This window comes from Sinohyriopsis cumingii, unplaced genomic scaffold (genome assembly GCF_028554795.1).
Source record: "Sinohyriopsis cumingii isolate HCF-2022 unplaced genomic scaffold, ASM2855479v2 utg000695l, whole genome shotgun sequence".
Lineage (NCBI taxonomy): Eukaryota > Metazoa > Mollusca > Bivalvia > Unionida > Unionidae > Sinohyriopsis > Sinohyriopsis cumingii.
Window position 1 is genome coordinate 577493 of NW_028315924.1, and position 22343 is coordinate 599835.

General features: G+C 33.5%; 1 protein-coding gene across 1 annotated transcript in view; it reads left to right on the top strand.

The window, feature by feature from the left end:
- The first annotated feature begins 485 nt into the window (after positions 1-485).
- LOC149773277 (cell adhesion molecule CEACAM2-like) overlaps positions 486-22343 on the top strand; it is an 80022-nt gene continuing 58164 nt past the window's right edge. The window contains exons 1-4 of the mRNA XM_089946518.1: positions 486-576; positions 10917-11039; positions 16622-17002; positions 19764-20138. Coding sequence (XP_089802644.1) covers positions 10988-11039; positions 16622-17002; positions 19764-20138 — 808 coding nt within the window. The 5' untranslated portion in view covers positions 486-576; positions 10917-10987. The remainder of the gene's footprint in view (positions 577-10916; positions 11040-16621; positions 17003-19763; positions 20139-22343) is intronic.

A 22343-nucleotide genomic window follows, 5' to 3' on the forward strand; every position in this document is an offset into this window, starting at 1 on the left:
TGTTCCTGAATATTCACAAATTGCGGAAAGGTGGTCATATTGTGGCCAGAATTAAATTTTAAACAATGAACAGGCTATGAAGGTGAAGGAAAGACGTACACTTTTTACATTTGTTTTCTTTCACTGTTGCGGTGTGGAAAACATTAGTATCATTGCTATAATTTAATTTCAGAAAAGCTAGCTAGCTACATACTTGATTTATTTGTAATTGCAGATGAACGAATTTTTTTTCCTCAGTATTATGTGTCCAAATATAAAAAATTGATTGAATATATTTGCTTTTTTTATTTAATAAAATATAATTAACTCCCAACATTTGCATTTCATTGTTTTGCAAAAGAACTAGTTAATATGTTTCTTGTTTTTTGTTTTCTTCTCTTTTCGCATTTTTTTGCAGTCCATTGATGCGCTGAAGTGTTCCTCTTAACATGAAACCTCTTTTTAAAAGTGAACTACAATATCAATGTAGTGAGGAGATATTTCTTGTTGTGATCCTTCTCGTGCACCATACTTTTGTACCTTACAAACTTCCTGGTTGACTTGGGAGGCTCTTGGATTATTTATATATACATAAAGGTATGTGTTTAATTTGAAAGATACATTTATATGTTATGTCATTATCAGTCAATGTCAAGTGATACAGAATGCGTGAATCATATTTTTCTAATCAAGTTAAACTAGAAATATTACTCGTCCTGTACACTGGATTTTCTTTGTCACGAACTAGTAAATCGACACAGATATATCAATATAGATAAAAAGGTTAACACTGCATATGTCATGCAAGTTCTCATTATAAATTCACAGAGACAGCTGAAGTAATATTCTTCAAACATTGTAAGGAAATTAGTCGTATGTACGTGAGAAATATTTTTGATCTTTTAAATAGTTTATCCCAGGGATACTTTATGTATCACAACAGTCTGAAAACTGCAGCATTAGATAATTGTGTAATGACGGCATTCCTCACTCACCACGTGACATGCCAGATTGATTATACTGGTTAGTACATGTTAGCATTCCGTACGCGGCCTGAAAATTGAATGTAGTATATTCGTTCAGTACACAAATCTGGCAAGCAACCATTTCATAAGGAAAGAAAATAGAGCTCACAAGTTGTTTGTTCGCTTAGGCAGTGGGACATACGAATAATGTAACCTGCATGATTTACTTCATTATATTGCCAAGATATATAGTGGTGGATAGTCACTGAAATCAAATAATGATTAAGTGTGTAAACAACGGTGACGTTAAATCTACAAGTCGTTATATTTCTTACCCCATTCATGAATTAAAAAAAACTAAAATTTCCTTATTGAAATGAAAGTTGAATCGTCCAACTTTTTCATAGATTGATTGTGGAATATTATTTTTTTTTGAGGCAATAGTATTTGTTTAGAATCTTTGTTGTATATGGGCATATGTTCTTGAGATTTACTTACTAGTCTTTTTTTATTAACTTTGTTTTGATTGCTAGATGAAATAAGCAGTTCGATTCGTGATTTTAACTGAAATGTTGTGCATTAAAATCGTCAGAGTCAAGTGTAGACTCCCAGTATTTGTATATCTTTCAATATGCCTTTTTGCCCTTCGGCATCATCACAATGAAAAGACTGCATACCAGAAGCCGAGAAAATTAAAACAAAATTATCTTTTTTTTTAATGAAGTAAATGGACGTTGTCAAAGATATTTTCATTCTTCGATCCGTCTTTAAGAGAAACTTCATTCTTTAAACATGTTCATATATCCTGATCAGCTACAAGACACGCAAAATCTTGTATTAGATTTTGCAAGTATGCTTTCGATTTCGGGTGGCTCTATATGTTAAAATGTAAATATGTTTATAAATGGAAAATTTAACTATTCTCCAATCCCATATTGAACATACTGGGGCTATATGTGCGCATTGAAATGTAATGTTGCAAACGTCAACAGGACGGCGATTATGTTCCGGTATGGAGACAAGTGGAATTTTAACATGGTTTATGACTGTATGGAGACAAAATGGAATATAACATTAAAGTGTATAGAAGACTGTATGGGGACAAAATATAACATTTAAAAATGTGTAGATGATTGTGGACTATTATATGGACAAATAACAAGGACTTGGAGTACATTTATGGGACAAATAGTTATTTATCATGCAACCTGCTCATATGAGCAGCACAGGAAACTAAACATATGGGCGCTATGGGGGCACATTGGAATGTAATGTTGCAAACATCAATAGGACTGCGATTATTATGTTCCGTATGGAGACAAATGGAATTTTAACATGGAATATGACTGTATGGAGACAAAATGGGATATAACATTAAAAATGTATAGAAGACTGTATGGGGACAAAATATAACATTTGAGAATGTATAGATGATTGTGGACTATTATATGGACAAATAACAAGGACTTGGAGTACATTTATGGGACAAATAGTAATTGCAACATGGATGATGACACTTCATATTATTGGCCAACACCCGTCCTTAATGACCAGCATCCAATCATACTAACCAAGATCCATCATACTGACCAATACATGCAAATAATCGAACATCCACCCTTGCGTCATCCGTACTGACCAACACACACATCAACAAACTAATGTGTTTGAGAAGATGTTGAAGCTGGTGTTATGATGATTAATATATACGCAGCTTACAAAAAAAAAAAAAAAAAAAAACCTGACATGGGCAGTAGCACACGTATGGAGTATATAAAATTATCTCCTAATAATCACATAGTATATACGCCAAGGGATGGGGAATGTCGTATATTTATATTATTATTCAATACAGCAGCACGCATTCCATCACACAAGCAAAAGGACCGAACGATTGTTTCTTTCTTATTCTTGTTGCTTTTATATATATTTATGATAGTACACTGACCCATATTACGCTGCTGGCACCAAGTTTTGGTGATAACTTTGCCAGTCTTACTGTTAACCAGTCGAGTTTGGGAAAAAATAATAAATTGTTTGTCAAAATTATATTCATCAGTTTCGTTAAAAATTTATGGTTTCTTGTCCTTGCTAAATATTGCTACTTGACAAAACGATTGACCAACTCCTTATCAAATATCATTTCACATGCTATAAAAATTGTGTTTATCGTCCAATTAATGAAAATACGCCATGGAGTAGCACCTTTATGTCACGTTGCCAACTTTAAAGCAGAATTTGGAGAAATTAATCAAGCTGAAGTAAAATATATTTTTGGCAAGATTGCAGCATCGGCATATCCAGAGTCAGTCCATTTTGTGACACGCTGGATAAATACCTTTGACGGAATAAGGATGACAGGGCGAGAAAATATCATTTTTAGGTCCGTATTGGATAACTTTTATGCTAAATACTAAGGGTGAGAGAGAGAGAGAGAGAGAGAGAGAGAGAGAGAGAGAGAGAGAATTCGCAGAAAGTAAATACTGGTAAATACCATTTTGTAAAAAATATCAACACTTCGTTAAAATTAAATATGTCATTAAAATATTAATACACGAAGAGGTAAAATTAGTTTTAGTGCCTTGCTATTCCTATACAAATAACAAAGTTCACAACGTTGTGAATTAAGACTAGATTCCAACTGATATATAACAAAGTCATTTACTATCCATCTATACGTTTAAGTGCTAAAGAAAACAAATGAAGATTATACTTTAATAAATTTGAAGTATGCGCATTCGGTTATATCGCCCAGTTTTAAGGAATTATTAGATTTTTGTGATTACTTGTCTGATTATTGGAATTCGGTGCAATGGAAATATTCCTTAGCCCGAAATGATTAGTCAATTACTAGGAGCAAACGTCACGGAGTGAGGCGTTAGTGATTCTTCATGATGCCGTGGTTCACTAGTAGTGAATTCAGGTCAAAACCCTGTCGTACCATAGTCCCTATTAATATATAGTGGTGTACATTGGTGGTGTGAGTGCAGTGGCAGTATTTACGGTAGTAAACCGGTAAATTACACGATGGAATCAAAAAGGGACTCGGCAGATACTGCTTATGTCGCCATGGTGGCAAATGTGATGCACTTGTATTGGCGAAATGTGCCTGGAAACCATAGTATTACTGGTCTAAAGTAGCGTACTTAACATAGTTCTCTGTGTTAAGGGATAGTTGTATAGTTTCTACGGCGGGAACTGCTGCCGGTACAGAAATCTAACGAAGAACAACCGTGCAGATGTGCGGTTGATAGATATTTGGCAGGTTGGGAGATCTGTGATCTTGCACTGATTAGAGTAAAATTAATGTATAGAACGGACACGTCGGGCTTTCTAATTTACAGCTAAGTTGTATGGATGTCTTTGGAAATTTTGGGGTAAACTTATGACTTCTAGCGGGAATCGTGCCAGGGTTTGACATCGCTCGGTCAAGCAAAGACCACTGGCTTGTAAAAATACTTACAAAATTGCTATCATATTTTATCATCGATCCTAGCGAAATCACTTCTAAAACAAATCAGTACGTGTAAGGACGGACATCCAAAATTGGTTTAACGAAAACAACATATACAATATTTTACACCTACAACATAATCCGACCCTTGTACTCGCATGCTGATGAACTGAGTGGATAATGCAATTCTTCTCATAAAGTCTATTATGTTGTCTTCCAGAGGAGATAACCAACAGGAACCAACAGATTCCGTACTATGGTCACTGGGAATGTAAACGATTACCCATTGGGATGCTGGGTGATAATTGTCTCTGTGTTGATGACATAGGCTCGAACATATTTAGGTTTGCGATGTGGACATTTCTCTCATGCACCCACAACTAGATTCCAAGAAGTTGCGATTTAGGAGGCAATGAAGTTCTCAGATACTTTTTTTTCTCACAGATAATGATCAGTCACAAGTTCGCAATTGACCTTTCATTAAACATATTAGTCACATTAAGTCAAAGAAGTGCCATATTGCTAGAGCTTTGATGCGTTTCTCCTCTAATGAAGTCAGAGGAGTTAAGAAATGGTCACTGTTAGGTATATTTAATTTAATTGTTTGTCTGTTAGTTTTAAATTTTTTATTCCATTACATGCTATTGTAATGTAACAATGTATGCTGGACTTGACCTTGTCCAAAACTGAGTTCATTTCTGCTTGACCTGATTGTCTCTTTTTTTTTCATGTATGTAAACAACAAATAATAGCTTCATTATTCTCTATGTGTATGAGCTTATTATCCGGATTTTTTATCAGGTAAACAAAGAATGATTAAATATGTTGATCAGGGCCAGGGTTTTGGAGATTACTAAGTGAATTGTGTAGGCTATTGTGTTTTAAATAAACAAGGTTCATTAGATAATTCTAGAACGTTATTTTCCATTGGGTAATTGTTGTTTTAAGAAAATGCTATTTGTGACCTGAGGTCAAGCAGAGAACTATATTATCTTGTGACTATGAGAATTTTACCAGTCGTGCTTTAACGTCTAGCACTTTAAGTTGTATTATATTGTGACCAGTTTGGGCTGAATTTTATTTTCTTCAAGTTATTGAAGTCAAGAGTTTTTTTTCTCTGGAAATACAGAAGTACTCTGACAATGTTTTTGATTAAAGACATTCATTGGAATTTATACTGAATTCAAACCTGGAATAATATTTATGTGATTCAACAAAAGACTGTTGGCACATCAGCACTTCTTAGGCTATAAAAGACATGTCATCGCCTTCAATATTGGATCTCTTCGAGACTTGAACTGAGTTTTATTCGGGGCTATTTATTACTAGGACTTGTGTCTTTAATTCTTGGATTATTTTTCGACTTAATTCACAATACCGTAAGTTCTTTTGTTTTTATTTATCATTTTGTATTATAGAGAAATACATTATTAGTTAAATTTTACAAAGTTTGTGGTCTTCCCTCTTTTCTGTTATTTATTGTAAAAGCATAGTCTCGTAACATCACTCAAGTCTTTATACAAATCTTTGAAGGTTTTCTCTTTTGAGATAAAGTTTGGTGCGTCTTCCCAATAGTCATCCATCTTGTATTCCTCACTAATCATCAATTGCATGTGACTAGAATAATCATCGGATGGACAAGCATGAATGTATGTTTAGGTCAGGAATCTGATTATGTCAACTAAGTAATGAGCAAGCAAGTGAATAGTGAACAAGTGTTTTACTTATTTTCTCACGTCATGAAAATAAAGACTTTATAATATTCCTTTTCTTTGTTTTCTCAATTTTTGGAAAAATACCTCTTTATATAATTGACGAGCTACAACGTACTGAGGAGATATTTCTTGTTGTGGTCCTTCTCGTGCACCACACTTTTGTGCATCGCTAACTTCCTGGTTGACTCGGGAGGTATTTGGATAATTGATCTAAACAAAAAGGTATGTGTTTAATTTTTAAGATACGTGTACAAGTTATGTCATTATCATTCAGTGTCAAATGATACAGAATGTGTGAATCATATTTTTCTAATCAAGTTAAACTAGAAATATTACTCGTCCTGCACACTGGTTTTTTTTTTTTTTTTTTGTCGTGAGCTAGTAAATCGACATATATATCAATATAGATAAAAAGTTCTCATTATAAATTTACAGAGACAGCTAAAGTAATATTCTACAAACATTGTAAGGAAATTAGTCGTATGTACGTGAAAATACTTGATCTTTTAAATAGTGTATCCCAAGGATACTTTATGTATCACAACAGTGTGAAGACTGCAGCATTATATAATTGTGTATTGATCGCATTCCTCACCACGTGACATGCCAGATTGATTTTACTGGTTAGTACAGGTTAGCATGACGTACGCGGCCTGAAAATTCAATGTAGTATATTCGTTCAGTACGAAAAATCTGGCAAGCAAGCATTTCATACGGAAAGAATATAGCTCCCATGTTGTTTGTTCAACTAGGTAATGAGCAAACAAGTGAATAAGTGTTTTACATGTTGTCTTACACCATAACAAAATGACTGTATAATAGTCCTTTTCTTCGTTTTCTCCATTTTTGGTCTGCGATTCTGTTCTGAATGGAAAACGTTTCCTCTTCACATACAACTTTGACTTATGTTCCATATCTGTCTTTTTCTCCTTTACCACATTTGATCTGTTACTGATATTCTGAATGGAAAACGTCGTCTTCTTATATTTCTTCGTGTTCATATTCCATCTTTTAATAGACTCATATTCTGCATAGAAGATGACTTTTACTGTTTTAACGAAGGCTAGTGAAAACTGACGTTTCACATGGAGTTTGCCTTACTTCATAGGGCTGAAGTGTCCTTGTTCGCTGATTTAGTCTGGAGTAAAGTCAATTCCCTACAAAGCATAACCTCCTGCATAATTATCGTACTAAATGCCGTGGAAAATTCGGTTCCTAATTGTTCTTTTCTTCAAAAAGTATCAAGTAAGATCGCAGTGTATTTTTCTCGTTCATTTGGGTTCAAAGGGTATGATAGGTAATGTGTGGTAATACCTGGTGACTTTTATTTTGGACGCATTGAAGTTTTCGAAATTGAAAATATTTTTATTCATAGCTTATGGCTCCATTATATGTGAACGTTTTTGACTTTTGACGTTGCAAAACAACATCTTCTATCTTGGATCGGTGTCCAGAGCATCGAGGAAAGCTTTGAATTACAAATATCGTTAAAGATGATTGGTTCTTGTTAATACTCACCAAATTCACGCTGTGTCTGCTCGTCAGGTTAATAAATCAGATCAATTGCTTTTTAACCGTGTATAAATGTATTTGAAAGAAATTAATAACTTGAAACTTTGTAAGGCGACTAATTGTGGAGAAACAGTGTTTGAACTGAATCGGATGGAAACTAAATACCAGCACATATTCTTCCTTTTCTAATTTCCTCGCCATTACCCTATCATCCCTCTCCCGGGCTTGTTCTTCCTGAATAAATTTCCTGAAACGTTCGCTCTTATACCCACATTCTTTGTCTAAGGCGACCAAATCCTTAAGGGATGACATGATTGATGGTAATATAACAAATTTAATTTTACAGAACAGACCAACCTTATCTTTCTGATGAAGGCAACCAAACCAAAATGACTATGTATTTGAATGTATTTATAATGGACCCAGGGACTTTGAGACTATTGGCACATCAGCACATTCAAAATTATAATTCATTTGGAACACAGCTGAAATTCATTCGGAATACTCAATACATTTAGACGTTTGATTGAACTTTTCGGAATTTTCGGTATTTAATTGACACTAATGAAAATTCCTTTTAAGTTTTCACCTTGTATTCTAGGGAAATAAATTTTGTATTGCATTTTACAAAACGTGTTGGTTTTTGCCCTTTTATGTTACTTAGCTTACGATCATAGAGTTGTAACAGTCTATCAAACGTTTTTTTAGTATATGGTATTTTTTGCGATGTATCATAACCTATTTGCATAGTTACAATAGTTTTGGTGATCATCGGCATTACTGTTTTGCAACTATCTTTGATTTACATTTATGGCATGCATTCATTGTGTCAACCTGTTTTCAACATCCTTTGTGAACACGATACATTTTGCATTGTTCTACCTTAACTGAATCAACAACATGCGTGTAATGAGTATGTGCTGATATTTTACCTGCTCATTAGAATGTTGTTATAAAAAAAACACAAAAGATTCTCATAAAAAGAGATCTGTTTTCGAGTAGACAGGCCAATTTTTTCATCTCTACTTACTGAACTCTTTTTAAAAGCAAACATCTTTCCATGACTTTATCATCTCTAGATATTTATTTCATCCGATCCATATGGATTTAAAAATTAAAGAGAACATATGCGCACTTCCTGTGCATGATAGACTGTAATTAAGACAACAATTGTCTGATGATTACTGTTGCTATTGTTAGGTGTGCTTGATACCACTTTTATCTGTCATTTCGATTGCATGTTTACATGTTGTTTTGTACTGTTTATTCTTTCTAGATTTATAACATACGAACCACTTTAAATATTTGTTTCTAATACAGAACATAATCTAATCAAATCACATATATTTCCGCATAATATAAGACAAATCCCTGGTTTTAATCAAATCACCTATATTTCTGCATAATGTAAGACAAATCCCTGGTTTTAATCAAATCACCTATATTGCCGCATAATGTAAAAGACAAATCCCTGGTGGCCGTCGGATGTAAAGGTCCAGATGCGTGGTTGCGTGAATACCGGCTGGTCATTCTCAAGATCTGGCTCTTTCACTGTTATCACTGAAAGAAGCCACACACTTAACATAAAATGCACTGGAATTTATATATTGATAGATGAATAAATTCATTGATGATACTGACTAACCATCTTAACAGTGCATTGTTTAATCATAATCCGCATATTCTGACATCTGGCCTAACTACTAAATGCTGTGAGATCTCCACATTTTCAAACCATTTCTGGTAGTGGAGGTCAACCAGCGAGGCATTATTTTTCATAATAGATGTTTTGGACGATATAGTATCAGATTATCGGCCGAACTCTTGTAATTAGTAAGTTTTATTTTGACTGACTTCTCTATGTGGTTGGTAAGTAAACTTTTCCTCTTTTCACTTATAGAATTAAATCCTTAAGACCACTCTTACTTGTTTGTAGTTATCACTGTCTGAAGAGAACAGAACACCCGTTTATTCATAGTATGTTGGTCTTTTTCTAAACAATAACAATTCCTATACATGCATGGAAAGCAGCATCACTCCGCTACCAAAAATATCAACTCAATCCCCCCCCAACCACTACCCCCCTCCCCGGAGATCTTCTTGTTGGTATATCTATGATGCCAGGACTAGCTACAATCAATCAAACGACGGCTAATTCCTTTAGTTTTTAAAATGAACCTAGAAAAAATAGATTTGCTGAAACTTCAAAGAAAACTGATCACCTTTGAAACACCAATCATTCTGTATAAATGCTAAACAAATGAAAAAGAAATTGTCAGTCTCAATCAATGTTCTACAATTATTTTATGTTACCACCGCAATAAGAAACAGACATATGTTTGGTCCTTTAAAACTGTCTGTAAGTGGTAACTTCAATAACACATGCACCATTCATCAAAGAAAGTCGACTACAAGCTTAAAAATACCCTCAACAAATAACATTTCATCAAAGGAAGGCAGCATCAAACTTAAGCAAAGGCAATGTAATCTGATAGATTGTTGCATTTTCCAAAATGACTCAAGCAAGTTATTGTGCCGTGAAAGTTTCATTTTTGCAGAAAATATTTGTTATGGCTGCATCAAACGCAAATTAAATTTACAATCTTTTGAGACTATTTATATCTGGTTGTCAAGTTAATTGAATATGGGTTATCTAGCAAAGATGTTTGCTGAAGTTTTTTCACTTCCCTATAAATAACCGCATCACCTGGATAGCCTCGGCAAGATGATACCTGTCTCCAGCTGACCAAAATGTAGGCAAGTTTAGTACATGTACATATAGCATGTAAGCAGCGATGATTGTAGTGAATTATTAAGTGACAATCGGATATAGAACAACACGAGGAATATAATATTTATATGTATTTTATAACGGAATCTGAGTCATACATGAAGTTTATAACATGTGATCTATATTCGAATTCCTGGATTCAGTTGTCAATATGAAAGTGCTTTTCTGACTAGTTGGACTTCATTTAATCAAAACAACGTATTATTTGCGCCCGCTTTTATTACACCTCTGGCCAGCTATATTTTAAGTTAACACATCCTTTTCTTCAGCTAACTGACTTGGTTGGTTATAACACATTTTTGTATATAAACCGGTTACCGTGTTATAGCGGGGTCACACTGTATATTATTTATTTATGAGTTCACACATGTTAAAAGCTAAACAATTCACATGAGTTACAAGCTTAACAATAATTAATGAAAGATGTGATGTTTAGTTAGTAATACGTGCTAAATTTCTGTCCAATGTACATGCAGATTAATTAATTTCTTTATTGTTAGCTTCTTTCCAGGGCTAAATCCAGTTTTTCTATGAGATGTCTATGGGAACTTGATTTTGTTCCAAAGGGAAGATGCTGTGGGTCATTTTCATATTGACTGTACTTCATTCTGCAATAATTTCAGGTAGGATGTTGTTGCCTAATGGTCTGTATGTGTATACTTAATATTCATTGATTTTATTTTTGAACATATGGCTGCATACAATGCCATACATTACAATTCACATTAGTTATAATGCATCTTGATAAGTACAACACCTTCATCAGAAAATTAGGCCACTGTGATATATATTTTATGCTTCACTGACATTGAGTAAATTATTTTCAAGTTAATTTCTCCAGCTCAGTTGATGCCAGAATCATCAAAATATCAATTGTATGCACTTCTGTTAGTACCACTCTTTAAAACAAAGCATCAGTGACTAACATTTCATATTTTTCTGGTTTAGGTTATTTTTATATATACCCCATAACCTGTTAAAATACTGTCATTTACCTAGATCCATGAAACTTTGGACTGCAACTTATGAATTATATACCCACATCACAGAAGTAGATTATTCAGACCCATATTTCATATATTCATAACTTGGATTTAGTCTAAAGTACCATTCATGCCAGAATCATCAAACCACTGCATATACCTAAACCGTTTAATATAAAGGATCACTGTGACCCAGCTTTCACATTTTACTGGCCTATGTTAAGTGTTTTACATTAACTAAATAACTACATGGATGATACAGCTATACTTGGAATGATAAATTTGGTGAGGATACAATTTTTGTGTGAGTACTACACCCTCATCTTTAAGCAGGTTACTGTGATCTATGTTTCGTACTTCACTGACTGGTTATGTTTTGTATTTGTACTGTCCATGTTTGAATCAATTAAACTGAATGATTGGATATATCTATTACTACCACCTCTATAACTAAAAAGTCATGGTGACCTATATTTAACATTGCTTTAGGTTAGGTATTGCATTTACTTATGACCACATCTGCATGCTATATATGCTATCTAGAAATACAAACTTTATTAGTTGTTGCTACTTGGTTTAATTCCATTTTCAGCAAATGTTAGACTGTACATGGTGGCCAGTTTAACTTGTGGACGAAGAACTTAGGAAAACCATTGGAAGAACCATTGACTCATGGGAAGCTAAAGGCAAGCTCTCTTGCATATTCACATTGGCCAAGCCTAAATTTCAAACCCACACAGACAGAAGGGATATGGTAGTGATCTGTAACAGTGAGAGCTTTAGACCACTCGGCCACCTGGGGCCATGCAAAACTTAGTGAGGGGATGCATCAGACTTACACTTTTATCCAACTTTTGCACTTCACTGACTTGGGTTAAATTTTTAAAGATGCTAAGTTGGGATCTTTGTTGCAAACTGTATTTGCCAGCCTATAAGTCCATGAGTAGTATAGTTGAATCAGCAAATTTTCCATCCTTCATCAGTATATGAGTCGACGCAGAGTAAAAGACAAGGCCAGATAAATTCCTCAGAATGTGTTTTTCTTTTCGTTCCACGCAACATCACAAATTTTATTATATCTGTATCTCAGTAACCTATACGGTCAGGATCATTAAATGTAACGAAAAGTACCTAATTTGTTTCGCATGAAGTATTTTAAATGTATTATGTACTTTTAGCTCCATAAAATGATGCTTACCCAAACATTTATTGAGTTACAGAGAGGATAAAACTCATGATGCTGTGTGGAATTAAATTATAACAACTTCCAGTTTTATAAATATTAAAAGTTTCACTGGTTATCTATTTCAGATTACTAGCAATAGGGAAATTGCATCATTAGTAGTACAAAAAAATTTCTTCCAGTTTGTTTGTTGGGTTTCTTTTGGGAATGGGACAAGATATTCAGAGAGAAACATGCATATGTATTCCATTGCATTTTTCTCCTTGCACCTCGTGAACAAAATAAAATATGATCCACTATATGAGAGAGAGAGAAAGAGTTCAGTTCTTTGTGTTTTTTTTATTTTATTGCCCCCATGTTGCTGAAGCTTTTGTCAAAGAGAAAAAACTTTAATAAAATAAACAAATGAAGCAGTAAATGTAAACTATGAAAATGCATACCATACTCCTTCAGGGTTTAAATATTCACAATAGTTATATCCATATGGACTCCATTAGGTTAAATCTCAAGAATGTCCAATTTGCTTGCTGTCTAATTTTCTTTGCAAGTATAAAGACCTCTCCATTCCGAACAAATAAGACTTTGTTTAAAGTGCATGTACTCTTCCTGTACTTAAGCAGCAATTGATTTTGATCTTTGCTGATGCTAGATGTATTTTAAATTGCTGTTGGTTCTGCTGGCAAGTTAAAAATGTCACTGGCTGAGAAATGTACATGAGTAGCAACCAGTCATTTCCTTTCTTTATATGGTACAGTATTCATTAACTACATGGTAGCCTCATTTCCATATTGGTAGACTCTCTAATCTGATCTGGTCTACCAAATCTAGACATCAAAAAGATGTTATCTGGGAATGACTGAATACAGCCGTAGCATATATAATTAGCATGTAAATACCACTACAGAGTCATGGGTTTCTTTTAATAATGGAAGTGGTAAAAAACTAGAAGGAATTGCTAACCTAGTGGTATTAATTGATAATGGAATATGGTGCTGTACTTGTACATGATCAAGGTCAGTCATCAGGTAAGTTAACAATATAGATTTACAATCGTGAAGACATTTGTATGTCTTTCTGTCTGTCTGTCTGTCTCTCTCTGTAAGTGGGGCATACATTTCATTTGATCATTGGGTGCATAAAGAAAATTTTGATGGAATATGTCTTTGTCATGGTTATTCATCTTCTAACTTCTAACTTCTCAATTCTAATGCACACACACACACACACACACACACACACACACACACACACACACACACATATATATATATATATTCAAATTAAACATCATATGTTGCAAACAACGTACATTACTGGTGCATGCTGTTATGCAAGTTACATCTGATCTATGTTAATTTTTAATACTGACAATCATGTAATTGTTTAAGATACTTAATGTGGGATCCTGTATTTTTTTCATACACGATCTCTTCCCCAAAATGAAATATTTTTTACACATTATTTGTTGTACTCTTGGAGAATTATTTTCTATATGAAAAAATATGATGAAGCTAATCGGATGACATAATCCATATATAAATCATTTCAGAGTATAAGACGAAGCTTAGATTTTCTTGTCACAAAGCATCGTCTTATAGGCCGGCAAAAATGGTACACACCTATACAGCAAAAGAAGCATATTATGTTACTGAATCTCTTCCTGGCTTTGGTGACCAAATGACTATTAGGCATGTTACATGCATGCTGTCACAGCTAGGATTATGAAACATGGAGAGTGGGTTCATATTAATATGTTCTAAATCCTTATTGCAAAAGGAAGTCTTTGTGATCTATGTTTCATGCTTGAGTGGATTTGTTCAATTTTTGTTTTTAAAGTTTTATTTTACTGTGTTCTGTTTATGTCTGAATGACGAAACATGATATCGGATGCATCCCTATTAGTACTACACAATTAGAATCAAAGAAAGTCACCGTGACCAAGATGTTATACTTTACAAGTGTGGAATAAGTATTGGTGCTACACAGAGTCTGTACATTATGGCCTTAATTCTGAAGACCCTTTCTGACCACTGCATTTAAAAGGATATTGTTACCAAATGGTAAACTTTCCATATTATTGACTGTGCTTTTTATGGTGGTAGATTAATGTCAGCAGATAGCACTGTATTGTACAGGTGAATTATTACAGGAATTACATGGACCATTCTGCATTTTTTTCATAAGTGACTTTACCTAATCAAGGTAATGTTTTATGCATAATAATGCTTGCACTTGAAGTGTGTGTTCACCCAGCAATCATTGGTTTCTATGGGTAGACAACGATAATAGATTTTTTACTAACTAATTAAATAGCCTCTTCTTTGTTATGTTATTAACAAATGTTCTTTTTCATTATGTCATTTATGCCCCATTAAAATTGGCATGTAGTAAGTACAAGGAAGGTAAATGCATAGGTGGATGACAGGCATGGATGGGTTAGTAGGTGGGTAGATTTAAACATATATCAAAATGGGTAGGAATAGGTAGGTAGGTTTAATATTATGTCAGCAAAATGCTGGCAACAAAGAGCAAATTAAAGGCTAAGATGCTAATTTATAACAGTTAAAATGTAAAGAGACAATATATGCATAAAACCCTAAATAAATAAATGGAAAAGGAGCCAGAAATCATAGCTGTAAATATTAATAAGGCCTGATTTGGTATTGCTGTATTTCGTCAAAGCATTTAATAATGTATGTATAGTAAAACTTTGTAATGAACTCAAATAATATTAATAATATTATTATTGATATAAATAACAATACACGAGGCCCTTGGAGACATACAACAATCTGCACATGAACACAATATTTATGAAAGAAAGAATGAACACAGTATGGGTTAATGGCATACAAATATTTCAATTCAACCTTATACAGGTACAACAATGAATCATATTTTATAACTGACTTGAGAACGAAAGAAACTGCCAGATCATTTCTGAAATATATCTAGCTTAACCATATACATATGTGTGTGTATGTATGTATATATGTATGTATGTATGTATGTATGTATGTATGTATGTATGTATGTATGTATGTATGCATGCATGCATGCATGCATGTGTGTGTGTATGTATGTATGTAAGTGTGTGTATGTATATGCTTGTGTATGTATATGTATATGTGCATATGTTTATGTGTGTATGTATATGTGTATATGTATATGTGTGTATGTATATGTTTATATGTCTATGTGTGTATGTATATGTGTGTTTGTATATGTTATGTATGTATATGCATGTGTATGTATATGTGTGTGCATGTATATGTGTTTGTATGCATATTCATGTATGTATATGTGTATGTATGTATATTTGTGTATGTATATGTGTATGTATGTGTGTGCATGTATATGTGTGTATGTATATATGTGTATGTATGTGTGTATATATATGTGTGTATGTATGTGTGTATATATGTGTGTATGTATGTGTGCATATATGTGTGTATATAAATGTGTGTATGTATATATGTGTATGGTTATGTGTGTATGTATGTATATATATATGTGTATATATATGTGTATACGTATATGTGTCTATGTATGTATGTGTGTATGTATGTATGTGTGTGTGTATGTATATGTATGTGTATCTATATGTGTGTATGTATATGTCTATATGTATATGTGTGTATGTATGTTTGTGTATGTATTTGTGTGTATGTATATGTAATGTGCATGTATATGTGTGTCTATGTGTATGTGTGTTTATATGTGTATGTATATGTGTGTGTGTCTGTGTGTATGTATATATATGTTTATACATATGAAGGATGAAGACTACTAGGCATGTGGTGCATCATACGGTTGACTTTAGAAACGTATGGAAGGTCATCATATAGGAAGATGAATCCTTATCATGTTAGGAGGATAAGTCCCATTTTGTAAAGGGTAAGTTTCACAATAACAAACATCCCTTACATATTGAGATATATCTCCTTTCATTCGCTGAGTGTTGTATTTTCTCAGCAAATGAAGCCAATAATAGGACAGAAACACATGTTTACTTAATTATTTCTTCTTTTTTAAACAGATTATGCTGTTGCTGTGCCAGCGGTTACACTAAGCCCAAGCACCACAGCTTATGTGAACAATGGAAGCTTGCTGACCCTCACCTGTGGAGTTGATGAAAATGTTGGGACATATTTTGTGTATTTTAGTAAGAACGGGATCGATCACATTTTCATCTATGATGTACCAAATTGTGCATATGTTATCTTGCTAAACAATGAGACTAATGCTTTTAATGTGAGCTGCAATGGATTGAGAAGCTTCACAATGTTGCAAAAGACAGTCAGTTTTGGTGACCATGTTGCACGATGGAGATGTTTCTTAACACCTTCTGGAGGCACTGGACCTTGCATTAATTCACCCAATCCATGTACTAGTTTGGGTGTGACCATATTTGTCAGGGGTAAGTATATACTTCAGCCTATCATACCTGATAACAGTTTAGCCTATAATTGCATATAATGTGCCTTATTTGTAGTAAAGACATTGGGAATTCTGGACCATCTATTGGTCTATTGATTGTTTATATTTTTGTATCACAGTTGGTTTTATGCAATGTTGCTCCTCTGATTAATGGCAGCTTTTTAAAACAAATCAGTGTTTTAAAAATAACTACATTAGTTGTTCAGAAACTTCTCATCCCTACACTAAAGTACAGACATTTTGGATTATAGAAAATGGCGAAATCTTAAATTTGATAAAATTTTGTATTGAAAAGAATGATCACATTTTTAATGAAACATGTTAGCTTCAAAGCAATGGTAATGCTTTGGAAGAGAAGTTTCTCCATTTTATGCAAGCATTTCTGTGGAAGGCATCTATTAATTTTGTCATCATGTAAATATATCTCATACCAGAAAACATTATGATGACTATGCTGTGAATGTTTGCTTCTATTGTCAGATGTATTCAGCAAAGACAAGTCTTAAGATCTGAATCATACAGTGAACAGTTTAAAAATTGTAAGATCAGCAAGGTTTGCTCTATTTTCTTCATAAAGTCAGTTTGAAACAATTAACATGTTCTTGTCTTGTGGTAATAATGACAGACATTGATGTCTCTAGGATGTATCTCTTCATTAAATGGCCTGTTTGTGTAAATCATTGGGCAATTAAATAAATGGAAAATATACAGTTCATATATATATATATATATATATATATATATATATATATATAAAGCAAAGTTTAAATAATGTGTGATAAATGTTTTAGCCTAAAACTCTAATTTTGTAGGTCATAATTTTATGGGACAGTGCACTATTGTGTAATTTGAGAAGCACTATAAGGACAAGGTTGTTTTCTTACATCACTAACTTTTGTAACAATATGAAAACAGCAGGAAAGCAAAAAATATCTGACCAATACATGATGTTACTATAAGAAAGTTGTCATCGATGAATAGTGTTTTATCTATCTATATTTATTGTAAATTTTGTTTGTGACTGTTGATTATAGTGATTATCTATGTAGCTAATTTATGTATACAGATGTAGATTATATTGTAAGATATTATGAGTACCTGTAGGTTGCATTGGATTTATAAACAGATGTTGTCAAGTTTCTAATAATAAAATATGTTTACAAGTGTGGGGTTATTTCCCATTGGATAGGTTTGAGAAAGGTTCTTAATAGAATCACCAGTAAGTTATTTTCCATTGAATAAGTCAGTCAGGTGGATTCTTTTATGATGTTGGGTATTTGTGAAATGTCATATAGTGAGTAGCTGAAAATGTTAGACATGACAAAGCACAACAGTTCTCATGGCATTTTCCTTCACATTGGAATTTTTTTATATCCCATCTTAACCAATCAGAATATTTGAATTGATAGTCAGAAAATTGCTGTTTTTTTTCCATCATGTTAGATCTTTTTTCCTTTAGACTATTTTGGAACATCACGCTGCTGCCTTAAGAAAAAGTAATGACAGTTATTGGATATATATATATATATATATATATATATATATATATATATATATATATATATGACATTCAGTTAAAACTATTGATATAGTGGTAACCATGCAAACTTGTTACTTTGTGCATTACATCAGTTGGATTCAGAATCATTGAAAAAACATTGATTGACATGCTTAAAATTGAGATTCTAAAATTAATTTCATATGTTAGTGGTGTTTGTGGTGCAGTAAGAATCACATTGGGAGGATTTTATGACTTATTTCCTTCTCCTTATTTATTCCAACAGGCAGATACCTTGTGACCCTTAGCATTGCAGAGGGCCATAATGGATGCAATGTTTTTGTTTTTATGGCTTGTTTCATTACAGTTTCAACAAGTTTTTGTTTCGAGGGTGTGGGATTTTCTTTTAGGCTCTTGTGTAACTGGAGTGCTGATAGCCACCTCCACTGTCATGAAATTTCTGCTTTCCCATACACCGCTGAAAGCTACTTTATCCAAATTCTATTTCAAGGTATATGCTAATTGTCTCTTAGTACCTGATGCAGACAATGGATGAAGACCCTTCCACAGGAGTAGCTCAGAGATGGCAGTCTTTCTTTTCCTTGGAAAATATAAAACAGATATACACACCCCATATCCCAGTCTTTGGCCAACTTTTCAGTGATCCTGTTTATGTTACTAACATCAATATCAACATGCAGGCAACATTCCAAGAGGAAACGTTTGTAGTTTTGGTTTTTTAGTCTTAGATATTGAATTAGTTGTTAATATTTTTCCTCAAAATACTCCAAAACTTGGTTGATGTTCCTCAAAAGTGTCAGTTACTCCAGTGCAGAAGATGTATGTTGATAAATGGTAAACATCACACATATTGATGTTTGCACACAGAGTGCCAATTCTGGCTCCAGGAATTGCATGTTTATGTTTAAGGCTTTTACATGTGTTACTTTTATCTTATGTTTTGTATAGGTTTTACAGAATTTTAACATCCCTGTTATTTAAATTTTAGTTTTAGATGCGTACATCAGTTTGGAAGAGTTTATTTTCATTTTTATATTTGTACAATTATACTTTTAGTTGTGCAAATGTGCCACTAAATGTTAATACATTCATATATACTGAATCTATTGAAATCCATCTCAGGTCACTCATGAAAAATATATTTATTTGTGAGAAATGAAAAAATGAAAATTTAAATGAAAAATATATTTATTGGCATTACTCTCCTGCTTTTTTTTTTCAGTACCGGTCACCAGAGTTCAGTTGACTGATGGGACTGGCAATTCGTTATTTTCACCTGTAGCTGTTCCTATAGGAACAAGCACAATTATCAGATGTAATAATTCCCCAGAAGGGAGTAGACCTCATGCAATATTTCACTGGTACAAAAGGCATGGGAACCAGTCGGACATGCTTATAGAAAACCAGTTTATATCATCCACACCAGAGCCAGTGAAAGTGCCTGGACAGACTTGGCAGGATCTGGTCATATCCTACAGTACCTTGATGCTGACAGGCAACAGATCATTTCAGAATATGTACATATTCTGTACTGCACAAAATGAAGCAAACAGTGGACCTGAAATATTGTCTGCAGAAATCCAACTCAATATCCTGTGTAAGTACACGTTTGGCTGGTTAGCAGTACAGTTCGAGCTTACAGATTGATGTTATCTGTCCAAAAATCAGTTTTCCTCTCTATCTAGCATCAGTACTAATTAGTGTTTGTGTTGAGCAAATATTTTTTTAAAATTATGGTTTGTATTTAGGTTATTGTCTTGGACACTGTTGCCTATAGAGTCACAAAAGTATATATCTATATGTGACATTTGGAGTGGTATATTTTTAAAGTGAAAATTGGGTCATTGTGACCTATATTTTGCTCTCTAGTATTGTGTTGTTAAATTTGTGCTTAACTTGTTCCTTCAGACACTGTCTTTGGCTACAGATTTTAAACTTCAAGTAACTTTCCTAACAGCAACAAAGTGCTGAATTCTGAGCTCAATGACCTTGAGCAAAAAGGTCTAAGACACCGAAGAACAAAAACTTCTGAACCTTGCACCTGTTGATCCCATTCCCAGTTACAGAAATGATGACAGAGAAAAGACAGTCCACAATGTAAATCATCTAAAATTCCAAACATACCGGTATCAAAAATCCATTTCAGCTTAAGAGTTTCAAAAACATGGTTTGCAGAATTCTTTTTAACAAAATATTTTTTAGGAGCAGATATAAGTGTAGGAACTTTCAATTTGCCTATTAATGAGGAATCAAATTTGTTTAGTAAATATTTGCGACATAAAGGTAGATGTATCACAGAGAGCAAGAGCTGCTTTGACTGATGTAAATTTACAAGAATTAGATCTTGTTACAATGTTGTTGATCAGGAGCACATTCGAGGAATGTATGTTTGTTTACACTTTAAATATTTATAACTGTTCAAGTATTAATAAAGAGAATAAAACAGTATAATATTGTTTAGAATTTTCTTGTTTAGAAATATCCAAATGAATCTTAAAAACTTAGTCCTTAAATTATCACCTTTTAAGTTTACTGCATCAATAATTTATTATACTAAATTAAAACAAAAAATAGAGAATCTGAAAGTACTCTAAATTAACGAGTTGTTTGTATAAAATTAAATCTATCTAATTACTGTTGGTCTATGAAATTGCCCTAAATTTGTATGGAAGTAGTGTGTGCATATTCAGTAAGTTTGGTGTCAGAAATCACGCGCTGATCCAAAACATATTTTCCATTTGAGAAGTAAAAAAAAATCCACTTAGCTATGACTTTAATATAAATCCATTCATGTGTCTCTTACAAACCTTTATGAAATTCAAAACTAGACAGTAAATCATCATATCTGCAATGCAGAAAGACTGATGACACAGCTGCACAGTATATATCTAGGCTTATCCCCAGTCACATGCATTGGGATTTTAATAGGGGTGCCTAACTCACTAGTTTTAAATATACATTAAATTTTTTAAATGAATGTGTGAATAAAAAGGGAATATCAAATCATTACAAAATCGCATAAGTGCTAAAATTGTTCCAAGTTGTAAAAGAACTTATTTGATACAGCATAGGAACATGCATCTTGACCTGATGGCCTTGACATATTCCTACGCCATATGAAACTCTTTCTATCCACCCACTTGAAGGAACATACATATATGTAGTTTTGTAGATGTCTTAAAGTTGATTTTTTAACATGTAAGTGATTATGTAAGCACATTCACTTTCCTTTAATTAATAAATGCACATAGTTGTGATTGCACTATCTACTAGTCTAGAGCTTAGCCTTTGAAACAGAGGCTTATGTCGCTAGAGTTGGGAAGTGTATGAGTGAGTATGCTGTAAAGATTCTGCTTGTATTCTTGCACACAAGCCCAAGTCCTTCTTGTTCACAGATTCATCAGATTCTGGTGGGGTGCTCATTTAGAGCAAGTGGGCATAATCCTCCATGGTGTTTTGACTCCATCCCAATCATCCCTCCACATCAGCAACCTAGATATGAAAGCAGTATCTCTAGCACTGCATATAAACATTGAGAAGATAAGGGGTCAGTCTGCCATGGTCTCCACAAACAATGCATCTGTTATAGCTTATCTGTGATGTCAGAGAGGCACGTATACTCCTCTTTGTATTAATGTCTGGAACCTCCTCTGTTGGGCCACATTGGAGAACATCACCCTATGACCCCACCTCATTCCAGGGAAAATCATATTAGTGAACAGCCTTTCCAAGAATGGAAGAGTCATTTTGACAGAATGGTGTTTTTACCCCTCAATTACAGAGTTCATTTTCACACTGTGGG